Below are 26506 nucleotides of genomic sequence, written 5' to 3'. Positions count from 1 at the left end.
CCTTATATCTTTAGCTGTGGAAAATCTTTTCTGTTATTCTTCAGGTTGTTCTCAGAGGTAGTTGTTCTGTAAGTAGTTGTAATTTTAGTGTGCCTATGTGAAGAGTTGAGCTCAGGATCTTTCTATTCTACCATTTTGATCCAGACCCTTCTTGTCACCTTTGTGATACAGGGAGTACAGTTAGAATAGTAAGCCCTTAATAATGCTTTGGTGTGAATATCCTTTATAACTTTAAGATCTTGAGTATTCTTCATGTTCATTCTGTCAAAAATCTTCACCTCTCTGTGCCTTACTTCTCACATCTGTAAAATGGGTGAAATAGCAATACCTACCTCAAAAAGTTTTTGTAAAGATTAAATGTTAATACACATAAAGGTCCTAGAACAGAGCTGGCATATAGTAAACACTCAAATGTAGAGTGGTTATCATTATTGCTATTGTTATTAACAATTATATTCATGCTCTTTATAACTTTATCCTATCAATCAAATATATTTCCTTTATGTATATTCCTTTCCAAGGTGTATTCCTTTCGCCTTCCTTGTTAGTGTCCTCTATAATTCAAGAGCCTTCTCCAACTTCAAACAATTTAATTAAAAGAGAATTTATACATGCAGAGATGACTGATTTAATTTCTATGGTCTTTTTAAGAGTAGAATTCTGAGAATAAACTTATTTTTTCCTTCATGTTTCAGGTGGCATGCAAGATTACAATTATCTATGGGCCAACTGTTTTGAAATCACATTAGAACTGTCTTGTTGCAAGTACCCACCAGCTTCGCAGCTTCAACAAGAATGGGAGAACAATCGTGAGTCTTTGATCACATTGATTGAAAAGGTAAAAGCTGAATGGAAGGTTGGCGTATGGTAATAATTGATTAAATAAGGGAGAAATTTGTGTATATGAACAACAGTTTATTCTAGATACCCTTTATTTTTCTGTTTTTATTAGTTAAGATGGTAGATTATATTTAGAAATTATTATATTAGAATCTGTTAGAACATATTCTAGCCATGCCTCTGTTATCCTTCCCCCCAGCTCTTTTCCTCTGGAGGGCTTCTTTTGACTGTCTTACAACACTTTTACCACCTGAAATAATTAGCAAAATTTGTAGTACCAGATTCTTACAATGCCATTCGATCATATTTGCTAGAGAACCTTTATCATTATATGAACCACGGACATAAGTTTAATTTAAATATCAGGCAGGCTAATATACTACTGGATAAATCAGAAATGATTACTTATATCTTGCTGATAAAAGCAGAAGTCTGGCTTTGAGGAGAAGGAATTTCAAAAGCATTTTACAGTCTAGATTTCAGATGACTTAAGTTTAAGGATTTAATTTTTTTGGTCTATATTTTATTTTAACTTGGAGAGATTGAAAACTATTTCAGGGAGCTAGAGGAATAAGCTTATTTTAAAAAACTTCTAGCATCAATGCAGAGAGGTTATTTTCTCTTGCCTTCCAAACTGATTGTCTGTGAGCAGTCTACTTTGATCCTTGTTTTTTTTAGGTCCACATTGGAGTTAAAGGATTTGTTAAAGATTCAGTAACAGGAGCTGGCTTAGAGAATGCAACCGTCTCAGTGGCTGGTATTAATCATAATATCACAACAGGAAGATTTGGTGATTTCCACCGATTACTTGTTCCTGGAACTTATAACATTACAGCAGTTTTAACTGGGTAAGAATTTAAACTAGACTCTTAAAATGTCAAGTTTCCGTTTATATCTAAGAAGAGAAATATACTCTTGGAGATCTTATTTACTGTATCTGGCTTTTTTTTTTCTTGTTTTCTGATATTTTTCCCCCTTTATAACGAGAAAATACTATGGTGGATCTTCTGTCACATTAACAATACAACTGGATACGAAGCATCGTTGTAAAATTGGGAGGAAGGACAGTTTTAAAAGCTTGATGGGGCTTCCCTGGTGGCGCAGTGGTTGAGAGTCCGCCTGACGATGCAGGGGACACAGGTTCGTGCCCCAGTCCAGGAGGATCCCACATGCCGCAGAGCGGCTGGGCCCGTGAGCCATGGCCACTGAGTCTGCGCGTCCGGAGCCTGTGCTCCGCAACGGGAGAGGCCACAACAGTGAGAGGCACACGTACTGCAAAAAAAAAAAAAAAAGCTTGGTGGTCAGCTGTGTAAAGCATTGCTGCAAGGCTAATTGAATACCAAGGTAGAAGAAACTCAGGGCTCTATGAAAGACATTTTGAAGAGCCGTCTCACCATCAGCTTTCTAATACATGACATGAGTGGTTCCCCACCTCCTCTGGGAGCATTTCTGGAAGCTCATTTTGCTAAGGATTTACCTTTAGCAAATAAATTACCTTTAATTTTGAACTTTCCCATTTGGTAAAGTAGTTGGAATGTCAGTCAGATAAGGCACTACAAAGAATTGGATCATTTATCCCTACTTTGAGTATTGTAGCAATGGTTACAATGGATTAACGACCTTCATTTTTCATCGTATTCTCTCCTTTGAATGTAATTTTTTAAATTATTTATTTAATAAATTTATTTATTTTTGGCTGCGTTGGGTCTTCGTTGCTGTGCACGGGCTTTCTCTAGTTGCAGCGAGCAGGGGCTAATCTTTGTTGCAGTCCGCGGGCTTCTCATTGCAGTGGCTTCTCTTGTTGCGGAGCACGAGCTTTAGGTGCGCAGGCTTCATTCAGTAGCTGTGGCATGTGGGCTCAGTAGTTGTGCCTCTCTGCCTCTAGAGCACAGGCTCAGTAGTTGTGGTGCACGGGCTTTGTTGCTCCCTGGCATGTGGGATTTTCCTTGGACAGGGCTCGCACCCGTGTCCCCTGCATTGGCAGGCGGATTCTTAACCACTGCGCCACCAGGGAAGCCCCTGAATGTAATTTTTTATAAGCATTCTAATGTGTGGAACCTGAAAGGATGGTAAGAGAAATAGTTCTTTAAATACTTAATCTGGGATTCTTTGTGAGATAATACTCTAAAAGTCTTGAATTTACACATTTATCTTTATTTGATTTGATTTTCGATAGGCCAAGCGCAAGAGTATGAAAAGGCTATTGTACTTTTATAATGTTAATGCATTGTCTGTTTCAATTTAACTCCAAGCCATCTACTTTTTCAAATTTTTCTCTTCAGGTATATGCCACTGACTGTTAATAACATAATAGTGAAAGAAGGACCAGCCACAAAGGTGAATTTTCCCCTTCGGCCAACTGTGGCTTCAGTAGTCCCTGACACAACTGAGGTTGTAGTAACTGCTAGCACGGTTGCTATACCTAATAGTCCTCTTGGAACACAGTCCTCCCACCAGCCAGTTCAGCCACAGGACTTTCACCACCACCATTTCCCTGATATGGAAATCTTCTTGAGAAGGTTTGCCAATGAATATCCTAACATCACCCGGCTTTATTCATTGGGAAAATCGGTAGAGTCAAGAGAACTTTATGTAATGGAGATATCTGATAATCCAGGTGTCCATGAACCAGGTAATTGGTGTAGTTTCACACATAATTTCAGATTGCTTCTCAGAGCTATGTGCTATATTGCTTTGCTTCATCTAGAAAGGTCACCTATTGTATGTATAACTGGATCAAAGAAAACGTAACCAATTTTTTCCTAGAAAAGAAGAAAATCCATTTGATAATCCATATTATGCACAAAGTTTAACATACTGCATAATTAGATTCTTTCTGCTAATAGTACTTTTATTTTCATATTATATGGCATATATACGTATGTGTATATATATATCTATATATATATACACACATACGTATATATGCTTTGAGCTTGCTTAGACGTATATATTAGTAAGGACTGCTTTATAAGATGCTTTTTCCTGTTTCTTTTGCCAAAATACATCTTAAATCTTTGGTTTAGGGTCTTTGTATGTGTTGGGGAAAAAGTAGAGAGAGTCTAGGATTAATGAAGAGGAAAAAACATCTTCCATGTAATTACTTTATTTTCAGGTGAACCAGAATTTAAGTACATTGGAAATATGCATGGAAATGAAGTGGTTGGAAGAGAACTGTTACTGAACCTCATCGAATACCTTTGTAAGAACTTTGGAACAGATCCCGATGTAACAGATTTGGTTCTTAACACTAGAATTCACCTGATGCCATCCATGAATCCTGATGGGTATGAAAAGGCCCAGGAAGGTAAAGAATAGCTGTCTACTAATGCTTAACCTTTTTGATTATTATATGGCATAATTATTTGGGGATAGAAAAGAATTTGAACTGGTTGTTTCCCTGAAATTTCTTCCTATTTTTATACTTATAATTTATCATTAGTTCTAGCTTTTGTATTCTTGTAAGATAGGCTAGTTCATTCAACAATTATGTCATCAAGTTTATATTTAATGAAGTTCTCCACTTTGGTAGTGGCTCTTATTTACTAAAATAATGTAAGATTTTTACAAATTGTTCCACTTTAACAGTAATTTTTATTAAATTATTGTATTGGGAACTTTATCTCATAAGTGAAATCTCAAACCAAATATTTTTTAAGCCAGTGACTCTGTTTTGACTCCCATTTCTACTCCCCATGCATGTATAATCTAAACCTGCTAAGTTATTGACTTCCCATTCCTCTACCTCCTCTAGGCTAGCCCATCTTTCCTAGGGCATTATAGTAAGGGCAGGGAGAGCAACTTTCTTACATGGGCCACATTTTGCAGAACACTAGGAGAGTGAGAATCCATCTTTTCCCAGCCTGTGATTCCTTCTAGGCAGTGATACCAGTGAGTAGAAAAGATACCACAATATGAATATGCAGCCACGTGGTTTATTACTCTCACTGACTGAACACTGAGAGAATCGATTAGTAAATGACCAGGTTAATCCTTATATATATCGTTTAGATTCTTTCGCTAAGGACCTTATTCTCTGTCAGCCTCACAAATTCCTTCCACATTCCTCCCTTGAGACCTTTCTGAAAGATGGAACTACTTACTACTAGTGAGTCCTCTAGTAGGTTTTCTTCATTCACTTGCATTCATTTTCTCATTATAATGACAATAATAGGGCTCTCATCCCATAGTAAAATGGAATAAGCTTAAGTTGAACCCTTTCTCCTCCTCCCTTCCAACTATGTTCTTGACTAACTTTACCTTTTTGTTATCACTTTAATGTGAGCATACTGCAACTTTTTTCTTTTCATTTGGTCTGTTTATTTACATTGTTTTAGTGACCTGTATGCCAGTACAATAGAGTCCCCCCTCATGCCAGTCATGCCCACTCAACATTGTGATCACGTCACCGTATGTGGATTATTGACAGATGAGCAATATGTTAATATAATTCGTATGGTTGGAGTTTTTCCCCTCAAAGTATGACCAGAGGCAGAAATGAAAGGATAATGGTTTTACCTTTCTATTCAGAAGAGAGATACATTTTTTTTAATGTACAATGTAAAAACGATGTGTGTTTTAATCACGTTACCCAACTGAACTTGGATCCTCTCACCTGCTGCAGAGCAAAGCCAATTTACTGATATGAGGTTGTGGTGAAGGAAAGTACAGGATTTATCTGCAGGCACTAAACAAGGAGAATGGGCAGCTCATGCTCAAAAGACCTGAACTTCTCAATGGCTTTCAGGGAAGGATTTTTAAAGGCAACATTTGGGGTGAGGGTACAGGGTGCATGACTTTCTTCTGATTGATTGGTGGTGTGGAGGTAGCAGGGTGATGTTTCGGGAATCTTAATCATCAGCCTTCTGGTTCCAACCAGTCCGGGGTCTACATGCTTGTGCTCAGCACATAGTCACCTCCCCCTACTGGGTCGGGGTCTTACATCCTGCAGAACAACTCAAGGATACATGTTAGATTGTTATGTATATCCCTTGAGTAAGAACCAGGACTCTTGTTTTTAATCGGGAATTGTTGTCATTACTTTTCTTGCTTAACTGCTTTTCGTTTACTTCTGAATTTCCTCACTTCCCTAATTAGTAACTGCTTATACCTGCTCTTTGGAACTCAGGGAAGGCCTAGGAGACTAAAGCCTTTTTTCTACAAACAAGAAATACGGGATACAGAGGGGCTTTTTTAACCTGGGAAGGCCCCACAGGGTCCTACTCCGTTTCAATCATAGTGTGTTTGATCATAGTGAAGCCTGATGTGTTCACACTTACCTTTGAGTTAAGATAGCTGAAGTCGTATGTATTGGATTAAAATATAAATGAAACATGGCTTAAATTTGAATCTTTTATCATACAGGAGATTCAATAAGTGTAGTCGGCAGAAATAACAGCAACAACTTTGACCTGAACCGAAATTTCCCAGATCAGTTCATTCAGATCACAGATCCTACCCAACCAGAAACTATTGCTGTAATGAGCTGGATGAAGGCCTATCCATTTGTGCTGTCAGCAAACCTGCATGGAGGTAATAGCAACTTGATATTCCACTAATTAATTCTTGTTGAGAGCATTTGAAAATCCCAGTGGAAGTTTATCTGTTTATAGTCTTAGGCTATCTTAAGCCTGTTATTGCTTTTGTGGCAGACAACCATAAAGGTCTTTTCTCATTACTTTTTAAGCCAGTTTCCTGGCTGTTTTCCCCGTTCCTCCCCCACCCCTCCCCTCTCCCAGTACTCTTCCATTCTCCCTCCTTCCATCTGCCCTGCCTCCCTCTCTTTCTCTGTCTCTCACCCTCCACCTCTCCTTCCCTTTTCCTCCTTCTCCCTCCCTCCATTTCTTTCTCACTTAGTTCTTCAAGTGTTTTATATTTATCCCTCAGAAATGTTTTATATTTATCCCTCTCATTGGGAATTTGGTAACATGTTCTTTGTCATTTATAAAAATTAAACACTAACAGATCCAAATGTTTAGTCCTATTTCTCCCTAAAGTTTAATATGCCCTTTTATGTAGGTTTAGATTTTGACATTCTCTTATCTTTTATCTGCTGTGTATTTAACTGTAGCACAATGACCTCATTCTCATGTAGTATCTGAGCTTATACACCTCCATATAATTCAGCAGGAACTTAGTTGAATGGGATGAGAGGTCAAGATTAAAAATCATCACAATGAGGCTTCCCTGGCGTCTCAGTGGTTAAGAATCCACCTGCCAATGCAGGGGACACAGGTTCGAGCCCTGGCCCGGGAAGGGCCCGCCTGCCACGGAGCAGCTAAACCCGTGCACCACAACTACCAAGTCTGGGCTCTAGAGCCCGTGAGCCACAACTGCTGAGCCCAGGTGCCACAACTACTGAAGCCCACGTGCCAAGAGCCCGTGCTCTGCAACAAGAGAAGCCACCATAACAAGTAGCCCGGGCACTGCAACAAAGAGTAGGCCCCCCTGCATGCCACAGCTAGAGAAAGCCCGTGTGCTGCAACAAGGACCCAACGCAGCCAAAAATAAATAAATAAACAACAACAACAAAAAATCATCACAATGTCCAACTAGGGTTGTGTGAATAAGTGTCAAAACCCTAGAGACCTGAAAACACATGTCTACATGTAAACTGGTATGTGGACGTTCATAGTAGCACTATTCATAATAACCAGGAAGTATAAATAACCCAAATGTCCACCGACTAACGATCAGATAAATAAAATGTGGTATACAATTGAATGTTAACTGGCTGTGAAAAGGAATGAAGGACTGATGCATGCTACAGCATAGATGAGTCTTGAAAGCATGGTAGGTGATAGAAGCCAGTCATAAGAAACCATATATTGTATGATTACATTTTTTATGAAATGTGCAGAAATAGGCAAATCCATAGAGATAGAAAATAGATTAGCAGTTGCCTCAAGCTGTAGAGGATAGTGGTGGAGAGGATGGGGAGTGACTGCTAATGGGTATGGGTTTGTTTATTTTTTCAGTAATGAAATGTTCTGTAATTAGATAGTAGTGATGGTTGTATATTCAACCCTGTGAATATACTAAACAACAGTGAATTATATACTTTAAGTGGATGGATTGTATGGTATGTGAATTATATCTCAATAAATTAAAAAAGAGTGAAGGTATTAACACCAGGGGCAATAGGTAAGAAATTTAGTGTCCACATTTGTTGGATTATCCAAGGAAGTATCACAGTCGAGATTTGATGGCATATAGATTAACCTGCCATTTTAGAAATGACAGTACACACTTATGGATATTTGTATTTAAGAAGTAAATTGAGATTCTCCAAAAATGACTTTGAAAGCTTGCTAATAGTAGGAGAAAATACTTCTATAATTGGTAATCATGGACGATTCTCAAAGACCCAAATAGGAATTATGAAGTGGCAGCCTGGTTAGCAAAATAATTTTTTGGCTTTTTTCTTACTTTATTAATTGTATACCATGTTTGACAGAAAATATTTTTTACTTTGAGCTTTAAAAAATATTCTGTAGTGTTTCCCTGGTTGCGCAGTGATTGAGAGTCCGTCTGCCGATGCAGGGGACACAGGTTCATGCCCCGGTCCGGGAAGATCCCACATGCCGCGGAGCAGCTGGGCCCGTGAGCCATGGCCACTGAGCCTGCACGTCCGGAGCCTGTGCTCCGCAACAGGAGAGGCCACAACAGTGAGAGGCCCACGTACTGCAAAAAAAAAAAAAAAATTCTGTAAAAAATATATCACGTCATATTGGCTAAAGCTGAAAACTTAATACTAGTTACATTCCAGTGAAAATAATTGACAGATGTTTACATGTGGTATCAAGACCTTGGCATGGTGGGGGATACATCTTCAATCACGTAGATGTGTTTCTTTCCATGACGTATTTTGCATTCTCATCTTAAAATCTTTAAGTGAGTTTTGAAATCTTGGCAAAGAAATTTAACAGAGGAATTCTTTGCTGCCAACTTAACAATTTAGAAGGATTTTGAAAGAATATAGAGAAAAGTAGTATTTCTTTTTGTAATTTTTGATATTAATTTTTTATTTAGGTGAAATTCATATAACACTAACCATGTTAAGGTAAATAATTCAGTGACATTTAGTGCATTCACAATGCTGTGCATCCACCATCTCTATCTCGTTCCAAAACATTTTCACCTCCCCAAAAGGAAACCCCTTACCCATTAAGCAGTTGCTTTCTATTCCCCATGCCCCTCAAGCCCTGGTAACCACCAATCTGTGTTCTGTCTCTATGGATTTACCTGTTTTGGATATTTCATAGAAATGAAATCATATAATATATGACCTTTTGTGTCTGTCTTCTTTCACTTAGCATAGTGTTTTCAAGGTTCATTCATATTGTAGCATATGTTAGTACTTTATTTCTTTTTATGACTGAATAATTTTCCATTGTATGTATATACCACAATTTGTTTATCTATTTATCTGTTGATGGACATTTGGGTTGTTTTTACTTTTTACTATTATGAATAATACTACTATGAACATTGGCAGACAGTATCTGAGTCCCTGTTTTCAATTCTTTTGGGTTATCCTATGTTTGGCTTTTTGATGGAAATACCATCATATGGTAATTCCGTGTTTAGCTCTTTGATGCCAAACTTCCACAGTAGCAGAACCATTTTATATTCCCACCAGCAATGTATGAGGGTTCTAGTTTTTCCACATCCTTACCTTGTTAATTTTTTTTTTTTGATTATAGCCGTTTTAGTGGGTGAAAGGTGATATCTCACTGAAATTTAGATTTGCATTTCCCTGACGGCTAATGATGCTGAGCATCTTTTTGTGTGCTTGTTGGCCGTTTGTATATCTTATTTGGAGAAATATCTGTTCAAGTCTTTTGCCCATTGTTAATTGGGTTTTTCATCTTTTTGTTGAGTTGCAGGACTTCTTTATATAGTCTGGATTCTAGACCCTTGTCAAATTGCTGATTTGCAAATATTTTCTCCCATTCTATAGGTTTACTTTAACTTTCTTAATAATGTCCTTTGATACACAAAATTTTTAATATTGATGAAGTCAGATTTATCTTTTTTAAAATAGCTAATGCTCTTTGTGTTGATACTAATTTTTATTTATTTATTTATTCATTCATTCATTCATTCTTGGCTGCGTTGGGTCTTCATTGCTGCGCGCGGGCTCTCTCTAGTTGCGGGGAGTGGGGGCAAGCCCTTGTTGTGGTGCGTGGCGCTCTCATTGCGGTGGCCTCTCCCGTTGCTGAGCCAGGCTCTAGGCGCGCGGGCTCCAGAGCGCAGGCTCAGCAGTTGTGGCGCACGGGCCCAGTTGCTCCACGGTCCCAGACCAGGCCTTGAACCCGTGTCCCCTACATTGGCAGGTGGATTCCCAACCACTGCGTCACCAGGGAAGTCCCAATACTGTTTATTTTTTAAATAAACTTTTGTAGGAGTATTGTAAGTCTTTTATGACTTTTTTTTTTCCCTTATAAAATTAGCCATTTGAAAGACAATATTAAGTAGAAGTTGACTTTTTTTTGTTGTAACTTTTAGGCATGAGTCATAGATCCAGGGTGAAATTAAATTTTTTTGGAGTAATTTGTCTAAGAACAGGTGTTGAAGTACACTTATCTTGTTAGAACTATTTTGGGGAATAAAATGAGCTAGTTCTTCATACTTGTTTCTTAAAGAAAAATTTTTTTAAATATATGAATGTTTGCTGGTATTTGTTATCACAGGATTACTTCATCTGGATTCAAGTTGAATTTGTTCCTTCACTTCCATGCCCAGGAAGTGGCATGCCAAAAAAGGCAAAGATGAATGGCCTAATCAAGGCAGAATAAATGGGCACATGGACAAATGAAAATGATGTGACTAATAGGAAAATAAGGGATTTGATCCTATGGTGGGGGAGGTGGGCTCAGGGCTCCTGCCTGAGAAGCACCCTAATTGCTTTATGTCCTAGGGGAAGCATGAAGGGAGTTGATATCCTTTATATATGTTTTAAAACATCACTCTCTGTATTTTAGGTCATGAAAAATCATATGATATAACTCCAGTTGACTAATTTATAATATGAGCATAAGAGAAATTTTTAGCCTTTTTTTTCTGAATGAAGGTCAGGACTGGCTCTACTATCCATACATTTGTTGTTTAGCCTCTCCATTTTAGACTCCACATCGGCAAAATGAAGAGGGTGGGTTAATCGGACTTCAAGGGTCCTTTCTTAGTTTAAAATTCCATGACATGACCTTATAAATGTCTGAATTTTAGTGAAAAAGTACCAAATTTTGCTCAATTTTTCTGATCCTAAATATTATAAAAGTAAAATTGTTTAAATTAAGGCTGTATACTTCTGGTTTCAGTTCTGACATGTAAAGTATGCCTGTAAGTTCAGGCAGACTCCCAAGACCTTTCCAGTTAAGGCAGTCTTTAAGTGTCATGCATAGCTATTTAATATTTTATTTATCCACTTTGATTTTCTATTGAGGAAATTAGCAACTTTTTCATTTCTATTGAGGAAATTAACCTTGGAAATTTGTATTGGTTTCCTGTCTCTGGCAGTACTGTGAAAAGCTTACTTTATGTTAATGCTCCATCTTGAAAGAAATAACACAATACATTTTGCTCATTTCCCTCATAGGTTCTTTGGTGGTTAACTACCCTTTTGATGATGATGAACAAGGGCTTGCCACATACAGTAAATCACCAGATGATGCTGTATTTCAACAAATAGCACTTTCTTATTCCAAGGTAGGCTTGTGCTTAAACATAAAATGCTATAAAAATTCATTTTTCATTTAAAAAAATGCGTTAAAACGAAGTCCTACAAGACTCAGGTCAAGTGCTTTCTTCTCTGTTAAGCCTTCCGTGATTCCTTTCAGACAACCTTACCTCTTTTTCTCCTCTGTTTCCCACCTCACTTTTAAACATACTGCATGTGTTTCCCCATTAGCCATGAAGTTCAGGTAATGTCTTTTCATCTACAGCTTTTAGCACAGTACCTGGAACATAATAAATTAAACAAACTGCTAGTTTATTTCATTTGAGAAGTACTTAAATATAAACCTTGTAAAGTAGTCTAAGGTGGGGTTGACAAGTTACAGCTCTGGGACTAAATCCAGCCTACCACCTGTTCTTGTAAATACAGTTTTATTGACATACAGCACATCCATTCTTTAAAATATTGTCCATTGCTGCTTCCTTGTTTAACATTTGAAAATAAGTCAGTGTAATTCACCATATTAACAGACTAAAGAAGAAAAACGCTGTAATCATCTCAATAGATGCAGAGGGCAGGGTTGAGTCATTGCAACAGACACTTTAGAGCCTGTAAAGCCAAAAGTTTTTACTATCTGACCCTTTACAGAAAAAAATTGCCAACCTATAGTCTAAGGAAGTGGTCTCCAACCTTTGTGGCACCAGGGACCAGTTTCGGGGAAGACAGTTTTTCCACGGACAGGGGTGGGGAGTGGGGGGTGGTTTAGGCAGTAATGCGAGTGATGGGGAGCGGCAGATGAAGCTTTGCTCACTTGGTGGCCGCTCACCTCCTGCTGTGTGGCCCGGTTCCTAACAGACCAGGGACTGGTACCAGTCCACAGCCTGTGGGTTGGGGACCCCTGGTCTAAGGTATTTAAGAGCCTAGTTGTAACATTGCAAAGGAGCAAGTAGAAATTTCTGTATTTTCTAAACTTCCTATAATGAACACACATTACTTTCATAATCAGAAATGTTATATTTGTGTGTGTATGTATGTGTGAAATTTTAGTTTAAAAGTTGTTCTTAGAAAGCATGTTAAAAGTTGAGGCTTGGGAACTAGGCTTGCTAGTTTCAGTTTTTGGTCTTACTACTGACTCAGTCTGTGACTTTATTGGTCATAGATAAATGAAGATTATTACTGCAGCTCTATGCTCTGTAATCACACCTTTCTGTCATTCTATTTTTCCCACTCCCTCATTCTCTGCAAGTGCATCTTGTGAGATTGTTCAGAGTTTCTAATAGGGGAGTACATCTATTATTTCACCTTAAAGTGTAGTTGTCTTCTGTTTGGGCATGCCGTTTTAGAGGGATGTACATGAAATAATGAAACAAAAATGAGATACCCTCCAATCATCAAAATAAAAACTAAGTGATCAGATTATACACATATCCCCATCACATTCTGTCCATTATTATAGTTCCACTTTTCATCCTCTTTGTAACTTCTCATTCCTTAGCCTCTTTTTATATTTCTTTGACCTTGACCCTTTTGATTTGATTTCCTTTCTACCCAGCCTACACCTATGGACATACCTTTCAGTGATGCACTCACCTACACCTTAGGATCTTTTATACCCTTTTGACATACCTGCCTTGCCAATGTCCAACCCTTAGTAATTACAATCATCTCTCTTCTACATCCCAGAAAAGTCACATAGTCATGGCAATTGACTACACTATGTATATATAGTGCTCTCTAACCTCAGCTGAGCCCTCAGTTCTACCTGGCAATATTTCACATTTTGCTACGTGACTCCGTGGCTCACTTCCCACTATGGTGATTCTGAGCCTTCATCCTCTTCCTGAGCCTTCTAATCCTAGCTTTGTCTTAGTCTCAGTAGATCACTTTGCCTTGAACTAAAGTGGAACTGTGAATAATCTGATGTGTGTTCATTCTGATTCTGTCTTCTCAATTATTGTTTATTTGTATTTTACCCATATTCTGCATTTCTTTTTTTCCTCCTAATTCTTTTAAATTAAAGTACATTTGATGTATAATATTATATAAGTTACAGGTATGTAATATAGTGATTCACAATTTTAAGGTTTATACTCCATTTGTAGTCATTATAAAATATTGGCTATATTCCCTGTGTTATACAATATATCCTTGTACCTTATTTTATACATAATAGTTTGTACCTCTTAATCCCCTACTCCTACATTACCCCTCCCCCCTTCCCTCTCCCCACTGGTAATCACTAGTTTGTTCTCTATATCTGTGAGTCTGTTTCTTTTTTGGTATATTCACTAATTTGTTGTGTTTTTTAGATTCCACATATAAGTGATATCATACAGTATTTGTCTTTCTCTATATGACTTATTTCACTTAGCATAATGCCCTCCAAGTCCAACCATGTTGTTGCAAGTGCCAAAATTTCATTCTTTTTTATGGCTGAGTAGTACTCCGCTGTGTGTGTGTGTGTGTGTGTGTGTGTGTGTGTGTGTGTGTGTGTGTGTGTGTATCACAGCTTATTTATCCATTCATCTGTTGATGATTGCAGTTTTCTCATGTCTGGTGTCTGCCCCCTGGTGGGTGAAGCTGGTCCACAGGCTACAGTGGGCTTCCTGGAGGGCAGGGTCAGGGCCCAGGGGAGTCTGGGACTGGTGCCTTCTCACTGGTGAGTGGAGCTGGGTCCTGGGCCCTCTGGTGGGCAGGGCTATTTCCAGAGGCAACTGTGGGTTCAGGAGATCTTCTGGCAGCCTGTCTGCTGATGGGTGGGGCTGTGTCTCTGCCAGGTTAGTTACTTGGCCTGAGGCATCCCAGCACTGGCACCTACAGGTTGGTTGTTGGGTCGGGGCCAGGTATTGGCATTAATGAGCCAGAGGGAGGATTCCACAGGGGTGCCTGCCAGCACCAGTGTCCATGCAGTAGAAGGAGGTCCCCAAAATGGCTGCCACCAGTGTCTATGTCCCTAGGGTGAGCTGCAGCTGCCCTCCGCCTCCCCAAGGCACTTTCCAAGATCAGCAGGTAGGTCTGACCCAGGCTCCTATCAAATTACTGCTTTCGTCCTGGCTCCCAGAGTGTGTGAGATTTTGTGTGCGCCCTTTAAGAGTGAAGTTTCTGTTTCCCCCAGTCCTGTGGGACTCTTGAAATTAAGCCTCACTGGCCTTTAGAGCCAGATGCTCTAGAGGCTCATCTTCCCTATGCAGGACCCCGGGCTGGAGAGCGGGATGGGGATTCAGAACTCTCACTCCTGTGGGAAAACCTCTGCAATATAATTATTCTCCACTCTGTGGGCCGCCCACCCATGGGTATGGGACTTGACTATATCACGAGTCCGAGATGGTCCACAACCCATCTTGTTGTGATTCCTTCTTTATGTCTTTAGTTGTAGAAGATCTTTTCTGATAGGTTTCGGTCTTTTGCACTGATGGTGGTTCTGCAAATAGTTGTGAGTTTGGTGTGCTCGTGAGAGGAGGTGAGCTCAGGGTCTTTCTACTCCACCATCTTGGCTGATCACGCTTCTTCATTTCTTGATCCCACAGCACCCTACCTCCTCTTTGTCTTTGTTTCTTCTGTTGTAAATGGGAAGGTGACAATTAAATTCCTCAATCATTACTCCAGCCTCCTTTCTCTTGACTGTGATCTATCATGATCTGTTGTGCGCCCAGCCACCTTTCCCCTGCCACAAGGCTTCATGGTAAGGAAAAGCAGACCAAGAAAATTGGTGAAGACAAAAGAGGGGGCTTTAAGGAACAGCAGGCATAAAGGTGATTCGAAAGGACCACCAAACATTGAAAACACGCTACATCTGAAACCTAAATCTGAAAATACTAAGATAGTAACTGGGCAGATGAAAGCACTGGAATATAGGGAAGAGGTTTCAAAGTACATGCAAATTAAAGGACCTGGTGTACTTAAAGGAATAGGCACAATTTAAAAGGAAAGCTGGATTTAAAGGAGAATCTTCCAATCTCCCAACTTCTGGGAGAGAAGAAAAGCAAAAAGAAATGAAGAAGTGGCCTTTGACAATTAGATAGTGAAGGGGAAAGAGAAAAGGGGGGAAATGTAGCATTGTCCAAGACAGAAGAGAACCATAAAATCAGTGGACTCAGAGCTCCACCCTTATACCAAGGCAAATAAGCAAACAAACAAACAAAAATCACATTAAAATACCTTGACTTCTAGACTGACAGAAAAAGGGCACCATTAACTAGTAATCATGTGAAACAACTCAGTATAATAAAAATGAACAAGAGGGGGCTTCCCTGGTGGCGCAGTGGTTGAGAGTCCGCCTGCCGATGCAGGGGACACGGGTTCGTGCCCCAGTCCGGGAAGATCCCACACGCCGCGGAGCGGCTGGGCCCATGAGCCATGGCCGCTGAGCCTGCGCGTCCAGAGCCTGTGCTCCGCAACGGAAGAGGCCACAGCAGTGAGAGGCCTGCATACCGCAAAAAAAAAAAATGAACAAGAGGTAAAAAAACCCATGAAGAACCATTGCAGAAAAAAATCAGGAAATGGAATTTCACACATATCACCTGAGGAAACCTTACCACTACCAAAAAACAATCAAGAAGCAGAAGAAAACTATAAGTTTACACTCCAGGCAGATTGACTATACCCAAACACACACTGAGAATATGAAAAACCACATAGGCTCAGATATTTAAAAAATTAAAACAGGAATGAAAAAAGAAACAGGAAGAAATGAAAGAGAGTTGATAGAATTCAGGAAAGTAATGGAAGAAAAAGAAAATTATCTCTAAAGTGAAGAATAAATTGTAAGGGCTAAAGACCTCACGTCTCCCAATTTCAAACTTACTTCAAGACTGTGGTAATTAAGACACTGTGATACGGGAATAAAGATGGACATATACATGGCACATATATACAACGGAATATTACTCAGCCATAAGAAGAAACGAAATTGAGTTATTTGTAGTGAGGTGAATGGACCTAGAGTCTGTCATACAGAGTGAAGTAAGTCAGAGAAAAACAAATACCGTATGCTAACACAAATATGTGGAATCTTAAAAAAAAAAAAATGGTTCTGAAGAACCTAGGGGCAGGACAGGAATAAAGATGCAGACATAGAGAATGGACTTGAGGATGCGGGGGGGGGGAGGGTAAGCTGGGATGAAATGAGGGGGTAGCATTGACATATATACGCTACCAAATGTAAAATCGATAGCTAGTGGGAAGCAGCTGCATAGCACAGGGAGATCAGCTCGGTGCTTTGTGACCACCGAGAGGGTTGGAATAGGGAGGGTGGGAGGGAGGAGATATGGGGATATATGTATATGTAATGGTGATTCATTTTGTTATAAAGCAGAAATTAACACACCATTGTAGAGCAATCAATTATACTCCAATAAAGATGTTAAAAAAAAAAGATGGACATATACACATCAAAGAAATAGAATTGATAGTCCAGAAATAAACTCTTACATTTATGGTCAGTTGATTTTTCAATAAGAGCACCAAGACAATTCAATGAGTATAGAAAAATCTTTTCACTAAATGGTTATGGAAAACTGGATATTCACATACAAAAGAATAAATTTGGACCTCTTCCTCATATCATACCCCAAAATAATCTCAAAATGGATCATAGACCTAAATGTAAACTGTAAGACTTTTAGGAAAAAATATAGAAATAAATTTTTGTGACCTTGGGTTAGACAATGGTTTCCTAGATGTGACATCAAAAGCACAAGTGACAGAAAAAAGACATACTGGACATCATCAAACTTTACTGGACATCATCAAACTTTAATACATTTTTGTTGCAAACTTTAATACATTTTTGTTGTTGTTGTGTTAGTTTCCTAAAACTGCGGTAACAATTTTCCGTCTCACAGTTCTAGAATCTAGAAGTCCAAAATCAAGATGTTGGCAGGGCCATGCTCCCTTGAAACCTGGAAGGGAATCCTTCCTTGCCTCTTCCTAGCTTCTGGTGTTTTTCTGGCAGTCTTTGCCATTGATTGGTTTCTAGATGGATTATCCCAGTCCTCTGTCTTCACATGGCATTCTCCCTGTTGTCTGTGTCCAAATTTTCCCTTTTTATAAAGATACCAGTCATATTGGATTAGGGCCTACTGTAATTACCTCATTTTAACTTGATTACCTCTGTAATTAAATACATTAAATGTATTTGATTACCTCTGTAATTAAATACATTAAGTCACATTATGAGGTTTTGGGGGTTAGGACTTCAACATATCTTTTGGAGGAGACATAATTCAACATGTAACAGATAATAATCAAGGAAGTAAAAAGACAACACACAGCATAGGAGAATACCATATATCTGATAAGGATCTTATATCTAAAATATATAATGAACTCTTACAACTAAATAATAAAAAGACAATCCAATTGAAAAATGGGCAAAGAATCTGAATACACATTTCTCCAAAGAAATATACAAATGACCGACAAGCTCACAAAAAGGGAAATGCAAATCAAAACAACGAGATACTACTTTTTACCCACTAAGATGACTATAGTTTAAAAAAAAAAAGAAAAGAACAAGGGTTGGTAAGGATGTGGAGAAATTGGAACCCTTGTGCATTGCTGGTGGGAATGTAAAATGGTACAACTGCTTTGGAAAACAATTGCGGTTCCTCAAAATGTTAAATATAGAATTATCGTATGGCCTGACAATCCCACTCCTAAGTATATGTCCAAGAGAAATGAAAACATAGCCCACACAAAACTTGTACACAAATGTTCATAGCAGCATTATTCATAATAGCCAAAATGGACACAACCCACATGTCCATCAAGTGATAAGTGGATAAACAAAATGTGATATATCCATGCAATGGAATACTATTCAGTCATAAAAAAGTAAAGTACTGATACAAACTACAACTTAGATGACCCTTGAAAACATGCTAGGTGAAAGCAGCCAGTCACAAGAGACTACATATTGTGTGATTCCGTTTATATGAAATGTCCAGAATAGGCAAATCCATAGAGACAGAAAATAGACTGGTAATTGCCTTGGGCTTGGGATGTAGGGACGGGCAGGGAAGAGGTTGGGAGGAAATGGGGAGTGCTGATGGGTACAGGTTTATTTTGGGGTCATGAAAATGTCCTAAAATTTACTGTGGCGATGGTCACACAACTGAGTGAATATACCAAGGACCATTGAGTTGTATACTTCAAATGCGTGAGTTGTGTGGGGTGTGAATTATATTTCAATAAAGCAGATTTTGAGAACCTAGAGAAGACTCAGGGGTGGGGTATCCATGCTCAGTTCATATGTAGGCTAAAAAAACGTCAAAAGTTATATGCCAAAATATTAAATGATTGGTGATCTCTAGGTTTATATTTTTTTCTTTTGACTTGCCTCAATTTTCTAATCTTTCTACAATAACTTTTATTATATTTTAAGTATAATGAAATTCAATGAATTCAATTAAGTGAAAGTGAGAAAATGGAGCTATACAGTGTGACATAAGTGAAGAGAAAATTTCAAGGAGGCATTAGTGGAAGACTGGTGATATTTGAATAAAATATAGGTTTTTTAGTTAATAGTATCATGCCAGTGTTAATTTCCTTGTTTTGATCATTGTGCTATGGTTATATAAGATGCTAACATCAGGGAAAGCTGGATCAAAGGTATATAAAACTCTCTGTACTATTTTTGCAACTTTTCTGCAACTCTAAAATTAGTTCAAAAGAAGTCAAAAGAAAAGAATAAGAAAAGTGAATAGTCTCTGCTTATCTCCACTTCATTATTGTTCTCTCATGCCTGTTTCTTGTCATCTGTCTTCTGCCTACATTGTTTTACCTGGAAGTGCCCCCTCAAAGGTTACCAGAAGTCTATTTTTTTTAAATGTTCTTGACCTCTGAAGTCTAACGCTCTTGTCTTCTTCCCTTGATCTCTGTTACATTATATAGCAGAGAGCTTTGCTTCCTTTTTTCTCTTTCAGTGGCTCAACCTCTCTCTTTTACTTTTTTTCCCGCCTCCATATTCTGTCCTTAGCCATTTTTACTGTCTTGGCAATTGCATCCAGTTGCTTTAGCTGTCACCACTATGTAAATGCCTCTTTAAAAAGTTGTTTCATATAATGAAAGTTATTATAAAAAGATTAGAGACTATAGCCAAGCAAAAAGAAGAGAATCATTTACTGTCTTGGTATATATTTTAGATTCTATATATGGACTGAGACTGGACACCTACATCCTCACCCCCTATCTTCTCTAAGTTGTCAAACTGCTTTAAAATTTTTAATTAGTTTTTTCAAAAAAGATTATCAAAGTAGAGTAGTGAGAATTAAAGAAGATGGTAAAATACACATGGTAAAACCTATCTGTCATAACCTTTCAGATGCTCATTATCTCTCAGTTGGATTATTTCAGTAGTACTCTGATGAGTCTCCCTGGCTTTGGTCCATTTTTTCACATTATTATTGGAATAAACTTCCTAGAGCCATGAATATATCATATATCACCCTTCCATCAGAAATCTTCACAAGTTCCTTATTGCTCTGAGAATAAAGTCAAAATGTTAACAGTAATTGCCTAGAACTGTGGTGTCTAGAGTGGGTTTTATACTAGATGATCCGTTAAGATGTAGGAAGACTATATTAGACGTTCTGTTTTTAAAATGTTTTTTTAATGCAGGTTTGTAATATACATACTATATTAATTAGTACAGTAGTACATCTATATAATTTATAATCAAATGGATAGATATTGATGGAAATGGAGATAGGGATATAGAGACATAGAAGATGTGTGCAAGTGTTTAGTGGAAAAACCAGAGAGCAAAAGAGCATGTACACAAATATTCCAGTAACCTAAAACAATAGCTTTCATTTGATAACATTGGTGGGATCATAAGCCTGTAATTGGTATGTCAAGTTTACGAAAGGGGGTTGTTTTGTATATTTTAAAGTTAAATGGTTAATTCTCAGTGATGGGAAAGTGAGAAATTACTTTTCTCTTTACACTTTTCTGTACTTTTTTTCTTTTTCTATTTACAAAAGAGAGAAATGAAGTTTTGACCACCTTTCAAAGCTTAATTTCTTCAGGAAAATTCCCCTGCCACTCTAGTCAGAAATAATCTTTCTCTCCTCTAGCTCCCAGTAGTGTTTATTTGTGCCTCTGTGGCAGTTTTTCTTACTCTCCATTGAACAAGCAATTGCACACGTGCTATGTAGACACTGCTGGATGCCGAGGACACAAAGACACAAACTATTTCAAGGAGTAGTGTATTGTCTTTAGGGGGAGAAGAGGTGCAACCAGTTTTAACAGGATAAAATAATTGTACAGAGTGCAGTCAAAGCACAGCGGGGCTACCTTAGTCCCCAAGAAGTCAGAGAAAGATGCCTACTTTCCATTGTGTGTGAATTACCTCTTTTGGACTTTAAGCTTCTTGAGATCATGAAATGAAAGTACGGATATGAACAGTGTTGTTTTTGTTTTTGAGAGGGGTTAGGTTGGATTTTTATATTACTTGTAATTACAAGTAATAAATGAAGTCTTCACTTTTTTTTTTTACAGAGCATAAACTGTTTAGCTTTGATTTTAAAAAATAGGTAGAAAGTCACTGCTTCCCATGACTCCATCCACCCCCACATATACTGTATTGTTAAACACTCTTCCTATCTTTCTTTATCCTTCCCATGTTTTTTGATGCAGATACAAACAAATACAAGTAAAGATTCTTTTTTTTTTCCCCAGGAAAATTCCCAGATGTTTCAAGGTAGACCTTGCAAGAATATGTACCCTAATGAATATTTTCCTCATGGAATAACAAATGGAGCCAGTTGGTACAATGTCCCAGGTAAACATTTTTTATATTAAGGCCGTATAACTTGATGGATTTTCTGTCCCCCTGGATGGTACTGCTTGTTACTGATTTTTTAATTTTGAGAAAGAATCATTCTTTTAAAAATATTGTATAAATAGTTTAAAACATTCAATTTACCATTTCAACTATTTTTAATATTTGGTGTACTTTGACCTTTGAGTAAAATAATGTACTGAAACTTCATGAAAGTGTTATATTTTACTGCTGGCTATTACAAAGAACTTTAGATGTGCTAAGAAGAAGAGTGTGAGCTACACTTGAATTCTTCCTGAACATGAAAGTACAGATGTTTTACCTGGACCACAAGCATCAGAGAGCTCTCAAATGAACGCATTATTGGTTTTCAGCCATGCTGATAAAAGATGAATTTGGCTTTTTACTAGGAATGTTGCTTACGATTTGGGATCTGAGCTAGTTAGAACTTCTTCAGAGTAACTAATTTAAAATTTTTATCCTTCAGGTGGTATGCAGGACTGGAACTATTTACAAACAAACTGCTTTGAAGTGACTATTGAACTTGGTTGTGTGAAATACCCATTTGAGAAAGATCTGCCCAAATTTTGGGAACAGAATCGAAGATCTCTAATCCAGTTTCTGAAACAGGTGACGATTCTGGAGTGACATGAAATTTCTCCCAAGAGCAAGAAGATTTTTGTGTGTACATGTGGTTTTCATGCATTGATTTTAGAATACACCTCATTTGAATTTCAGTTTGACCTATTCATGTTTTCGTATATCTATCTAGAAAATTCATGGATGTAAATGAGTTTATTTATATGCGCAGAGAAGAGTTAAAAATGATTAAACAATATAGTGATGATGTTTGGCACTTAATGGTTAGTGGTCACTTTTTACCCTTGTCTTTATAAAAGGCTACTATAGATTGGGTACATGCCTAAGGATTTGTCAAGTGATAGAGATGGGCTATGGGGTAATTTTTTTTTTTTTCCGCCATTGGTTTACTGTGAAACGATTAATTTCCTTTTGTTTGGATGTGCATCATGGCCAATAGGTAAAGACTATAAGAAATATGCTAATAGTGGTTAAAATTATTAGGATAATCAGACTAATACTTTGTGCCAGTACTTTGCTGAGTAGAATGGCATAATGGCTGTGAGTTTGCATACTAATTTGTTAGAACATTTTATTCTGAAAATGTGTAAGCATCAGGAAAAATTATAAGACTAACAATAAATACTACTATTCCTTTACCTCGGTTTAACAATTTTTATACTTTGCTGCATTTGTATTTTATATATATATAAACACACACACACTTTTGTTGAACTATTTCAGTATAAATTGCAGGTGTTACGATATTTATCCCAAAGTATTTCGGAATACATCTTCTAAAAATAAGGTTAATTCTCCTACCTGACTTCTCCAATTGCTATTATCTCACCTAAGAAAATTAACAGTAACTCCCTATACTACCTAATACCTAATCCATGTTCAAATTTCCTCCACTTGTCCTCAAAATGTCTTTCTATAGCTGATAGGAAGATAAAGACAAATCTAACTTATGAAAAACTAGCCTTTTAGAAACTGAAATATTTTGTTTAATGGGCGGTTACATTTAGCTTTACTCTGAGCTCCTGAATTCCTATTTGTTCTACATGTTTACATTATTTAACAATCTGTTATTTTGGATGTGAACTTCCAAAATAATTAGATGATGATCTTTATCAGTAAAATCTGGGTGTCCTTGTGCTTTATCCAGGTTCATCAGGGTGTCAAAGGATTCGTCCTAGATGCCACAGATGGCAGAGGTATATTAAATGCCACCATTAGTGTTGCTGAAATTAATCACCCAGTAACTACTTACAAAACTGGAGATTACTGGCGTCTCTTGGTTCCAGGAACTTATAAAATCACAGCATCTGCTCGAGGGTGAGTTACTGAATGCTTTGTAATTGAGTGCTTGGAGATGAAACAAGCATAGTTCCATTCTAAAAGATTATTGCCAGAAAGCCCTGTAGAGGCTAAGCAACCTTGAGTTTAACGCTGAGAAGTCTAGAGCTGGTTACACATTTGACTCTTCTCTGATGGCACAGTGCATACATGAACCGTCAGATGTAAGAAATCTGTGAAATTATTCACTTTGAACAGTAGCCTCTTTTACCTTCATCCTCTCAGGTCACCTTCCCCTGTCCAGATGTAAAGCCATAGTGACTGATTTCCTTCACTATGGGTAACAGTTCTGGGAAGTACTTGTTAGTAGGGAAAAAAAGACTTCTGTTCTGCATACTTCTAGTCATGTTGTCCCCAAAATACCACCACTTTACATTTGTACTCTTTTAAAACTCTTTCACAGACATTTATTTTTTATTATTGTACCTTTGCCTTCTCACATCAAGTGAGATTTTCTTACTTACTGCTAATTCTCTGAGAAAAGCCATTTTCATATTTTTTACAGTTTTTCTCACCACAAAGATATATTTACTTGAAAAGAAAAAATTAACTTATGACCTTTTCCCTTGGAAAAAACTTAATATTCCTTATGTTCCTCCTCCTTTACAAATACCTTAGAACTGGAGCCACCTTACTTTTTAGTCGAAACTTATAATTTTTATCCTCTTGTAGTTTTCTTTTTTATATTTGATACATGTAAGTGTTCCCACAGAATATTTTCCCCTCCCCCTACTAGCTCTCTTATTTCTGAAGAGTTAGTTTGAACACTCATTGAAGTAACGGTAAATACATGGAAACATTTAAAGTTATTGTTACCTTTTTTTAAAAAATGGTTTTCAAATATCAAGTGGTCTGTAAATGAATGGGTTAGAACTTTAACGAGTAAAGAAGTCTATTCTGGTTTTTTTCAGTTTTGGCATAGTATTGGAAAAACCAAAGCATCAAGGTGTCTGAAAAATGGGGCAAGAATGATGCGTTTGGCAGAGAATGTCCTAAGTTAGTACTTCTCAAACTTTTTCCACCATATTCCCTGATGACAGACAAGTGAACTCAGATTCCAGGAAATATGGGCGTATACGCTGCAAGCATGAGCTTTCTTCTGAAGTCATATATTTAATCTTAAAAACTCATTTATGTTTTATAGTCTACCCTTGTATGGTCTTCGTTAATGTTTAAAACAAATCTTAAATTCTCACAAAGTTAACAATTTGACCCTTTAGGGAGATGCACCACATTTATCTCTAGGATTCACATATCCTCTGCACACCTCTGTTTTCCCAGGGTTTGGGTACTCCAGCTGCAGAAGCGTGGCTCTAATCTGTCTCCCTTATTACAGGTATAATCCAGTTACCAAGAATGTGACGGTAAACAGTGAAGGTGCTGTTCAGGTCAACTTCACACTTGTTCGATCTTCAACAGATTCAAACAATGAATCAAAGAAAGGCAAGGGGGACAGCACCAACAATGAGGGTGCCAGCGATCCGACTACTAAAGAGTTTGAAACTTTAATTAAAGACCTTTCAGCTGAGAATGGTTTGGAAGGCTTCATGTTACGCTCCTCCTCAAATCTGGCTCTTTATCGATACCATTCATACAAGGACTTATCAGAGTTTCTGAGAGGACTTGTGATGAACTACCCACATATTACAAATCTTACCAAGTAAGTGTCACCCTTCTTGCTACCTTTTTTTCCTCTTTCTTTCTCCCTTTCTCCTTCCCTCTCTCTTTCTTCCTTCCTCCCTCCCTCCCTCCCTCCCTCCCTCCCTTCCTCCCTCCCTCCCTTCCTTCCTTCCTTCCTTCTTTCTTCATTTTAAAGAGGTTACATTTAGCATAAGCCACATTAAATGGTTCTTGTAATTTATTTAGAGATATTTGGGAGCTGAATGTATAGAGAGTTGGATTTCACTTATTTTGAAACAGATGTTTGCTTGGAGATCTTTCTAACAATGAATCTTGGAACCTTTTATGAGAAACATTGGAGCAGAATTACTTGTTAGTTTAGCAGTGTGTGGCTTGTGCCTCCAGAAAATGTAAAATCATTCTTTCTAATGATTACTTTGATTTCAAAACCCTTTCTACTTCTCAGTTGCAGATTCACATTCTGACTAAATATTATTTAGTTTGTTTCATTTTGCTGGGGGCAGGGACAAATTTGGAACTATGAGCTCACTTGTCAGGGATCATGTTTAACCTTTTCTTCAAATTAAATAATGAAGCCTGGTTGGCTGCCATTTTCTGTGCTTCAGTCTCTACTCACAGTCATGGTTCCCTGAAGCCTTAGGGACATATGTGATTGAGGGTTCTGGGAAAACATGCAGTACCGGCTTATGTAAAACTGATGGCTGAGACAACTTTTACCTTCACTTCTTAGGCTTCTCTGCTTCACTTCCACTGTCTCAAAACTATTTCCTTGATTTGTTGATTCCTATTATTTGCCTATTTTAGGGCCTTTACTTTTTGCCCTGAACTTACAGTTCTCTACTACAAACCTAATGAACATTAACTAGACTTTCACGTTTTCACTTTTTTTCCTTCATTGGTTCTTTTAATTTTACCAGTAAATTTACTTTCTCAAATACTGGTTTATAATGTCTGTAATTGCAAAGACTGATATTTACTTTGGCAATACCAATTACCTCTCTTCCGCAACTGACTCTTGAACATTTCTGCCCAGGTCAGGTTTTAATACTGTCCATGTTAGTGCCATATAGACGTTACAGACTTTCTTATTTTAAAACAAAAAATTGGACATTATTTTGCTATCCATTTACTTAGTTCATTTGTTTTTTTTTAACCTTTCAATTAAACATGCCCTTCTTAGTTAAATATTTCCCCAGCAAATATGCAACACCTGCCAGTGGTGGGACACAAGCCAGTTTTAGGTGGTCCTCCAACGGTTGCTAAGTATCATTAAATACCATTGGGAGATAGTGGTACTTTGTCTATTCTATTAATCCTCAATTTAATGCCAATATTTTTTTTCTATCTAACTCTTATAAATCTCCCTTTATATCAAAGAAAGCAGGCCTTTTCAATTAGTTTTGCTGTAATCTTGGTACTGCATTTAAAGTATAAAACGTCTTATTTGTGTAAATTAATTTAGATTTTAAAAGTAAGGTGCTCTGCATTTTTGTATATTTAAATATTTCCATAATAAAAATTTAAGTGAGTTAACTTAAAAGACATATGTTAACTAGAGACTTCCCTGGGACTTCACTGGAAGACTCCATGCTTCCAGTGCAGGGGCCGCGGGTTCGATCCCTGGT

At 37.7% G+C, this 26506-nt stretch overlaps 1 protein-coding gene across 1 annotated transcript in view; it reads left to right on the top strand.

Annotated features, from left to right (window-relative positions):
* The window catches only part of CPD (carboxypeptidase D), a 66292-nt gene that overhangs the window by 24530 nt on the left and 15256 nt on the right, over positions 1 to 26506 (top strand). Inside the window, exons 3-12 of the mRNA XM_060133172.1 lie at positions 696 to 838; positions 1519 to 1688; positions 3123 to 3472; positions 3956 to 4147; positions 6205 to 6372; positions 11441 to 11550; positions 21200 to 21302; positions 21790 to 21932; positions 23050 to 23219; positions 24577 to 24900. Of these exons, the coding sequence (XP_059989155.1) occupies positions 696 to 838; positions 1519 to 1688; positions 3123 to 3472; positions 3956 to 4147; positions 6205 to 6372; positions 11441 to 11550; positions 21200 to 21302; positions 21790 to 21932; positions 23050 to 23219; positions 24577 to 24900 (1873 nt within the window). The remainder of the gene's footprint in view (positions 1 to 695; positions 839 to 1518; positions 1689 to 3122; positions 3473 to 3955; positions 4148 to 6204; positions 6373 to 11440; positions 11551 to 21199; positions 21303 to 21789; positions 21933 to 23049; positions 23220 to 24576; positions 24901 to 26506) is intronic.

This window comes from Lagenorhynchus albirostris, chromosome 20, assembly GCF_949774975.1.
Source record: "Lagenorhynchus albirostris chromosome 20, mLagAlb1.1, whole genome shotgun sequence".
In the NCBI taxonomy this organism is placed as follows: domain Eukaryota; kingdom Metazoa; phylum Chordata; class Mammalia; order Artiodactyla; family Delphinidae; genus Lagenorhynchus; species Lagenorhynchus albirostris.
Note: the sequence above shows the minus strand (reverse complement) of the source record. Positions and strands in the feature narration are given on the sequence as shown.